Source organism: Chaetura pelagica, unplaced genomic scaffold (genome assembly GCF_000747805.2).
Source record: "Chaetura pelagica isolate M959 unplaced genomic scaffold, ChaPel_1.0 scaffold992, whole genome shotgun sequence".
In the NCBI taxonomy this organism is placed as follows: Eukaryota; Metazoa; Chordata; class Aves; order Apodiformes; family Apodidae; genus Chaetura; species Chaetura pelagica.
The window spans coordinates 140,725-142,160 of NW_009952357.1; the positions used below are offsets into that span (position 1 = coordinate 140,725).

Below are 1,436 nucleotides of genomic sequence, written 5' to 3' on the forward strand. Positions count from 1 at the left end.
TGTTCCTGGGGAGCAGAGCCCGACCCCCCTGGCTCCAACCTCCTCTCAGCAGCTGCAGAGCCAGCAGGTCTCCCCTCAGCCTCCTTTGCTCCAGGATCAACACCCCCAGCTCCCTCAGCTGCTCCTCACAAGTTCTCCAGCCCCTTCTCCTTCTGCTCCAGCCCCTTCCCCAGCTCCACTGCCCATCTCCAGACACATTCCATGGCTGCAGGGACAGATGTCCCACCAGAGCCACCCAGGACACTTCTAGACAGCCACCAACCCCACAGAGGTGATGTCCCACCGGGGGGGTTGTCCAGATGACATCCCATCACATTCACCTTGTGCTCCCGGATCTGGGCAGTGACAGTGTCAAGGACAACACTGGGGGGCTCAGGGGTCCCCAGCAGCTCCTCGGCCCCTGCCAGCCAGCGCAGCAGCTCCTGTGCTGTGCCCTGGCACTCGGCGCTGAGCCGCTGTGCTGTGCCCTGGAACTCGGCGCTGAGCCGCAGCCCCTCGGCCAACTGCTCCTGTGGGAGACACCAAAACACAGGGAGGTGAGGTTGGCAGGGAGTTCTGGAGATCCCCCCTCTGAGCCCCCAGGGCAGGGTCACCCCCAGCAGGTCCCACAGGAGCCTCCAGAGGGGCTGGGGTGTCTCCAGAGAAGGAGCCTCCACAGCCTCTCTGGGCAGCCTGGCCCAGGGCTCTGCCACCCTCCCAGGCAACAAGTTCCTCCTCCTGGGGAGCTTGACCCTCCTGTGCTCCAGCTTGTGCCCATGGCCCCTTGGCCTGTCCCTGGGCAGCCCTGAGCAGAGTCTGGTCCCCCCCTGCTGACCCCCTGCAGATCCTGCTCAGCCTTGAGGAGACCCCCCCTCAGGCTCCTCCTCTCCAGCTGAACAGCCCCAGCTCCCTCAGCCTTTCCTCCCAGGCAGATGCTCCAGCCCCTCAGCACCTTGGGGGCCCTGCCCTGGACTCTTCTCCAGTAGTTCTCTGTCTCCCTTGAACTGGTCCCAGTTCTTTAGACACTGGTCCCATCCTCCCGACACCCCTTCTAGATGTTTGTCAGCATTGTTGAGATTCCCCCCTCAGCTCCTCAAGGACAATGCTGGGGGTCTAGGACAACTCTCCCAGGATATCTCTGCACCGAGACAACTCTCCATGGATCAGCAGATGACTCAGGGTTGTGTGGGAGTCCCAGGGCAGAGATGTCCAGGGGCAGAGATGTCCTGGTGCGGAGATGTCCCTTCCTGCAGTGCTGGACACCGCAGCCCCCGGGGTACCTGGGACCCCCCTGGCAGACCCCCCAGGGTGTGCAGGGTGCCCCCCAGCCCACGCACCTTCCTGTCCTGGGCCTCGGCCTGGACGCTGGCCCACTTCTGCTCCAGCAGGCGCAGGCTGTGCTCGGTGCTGCAGGGCCCGGCGCGCCCCGGCACCAGCAGGCGCTGCAGCCGCCCCCG

The 1,436-nt window shown here is 65.0% G+C and overlaps 1 protein-coding gene across 1 annotated transcript in view; it reads right to left on the reverse strand.

Moving 5' to 3' along the window:
- PLEC (plectin) overlaps positions 1-1,436 on the reverse strand; it is a gene marked incomplete at its 5' end in the record, with an annotated part of 79,923 nt that overhangs the window by 21,597 nt on the left and 56,890 nt on the right. Inside the window, 2 exon segments of the mRNA XM_010007863.1 lie at positions 268-509; positions 1,317-1,421. Coding sequence (XP_010006165.1) covers positions 268-509; positions 1,317-1,421 — 347 coding nt within the window.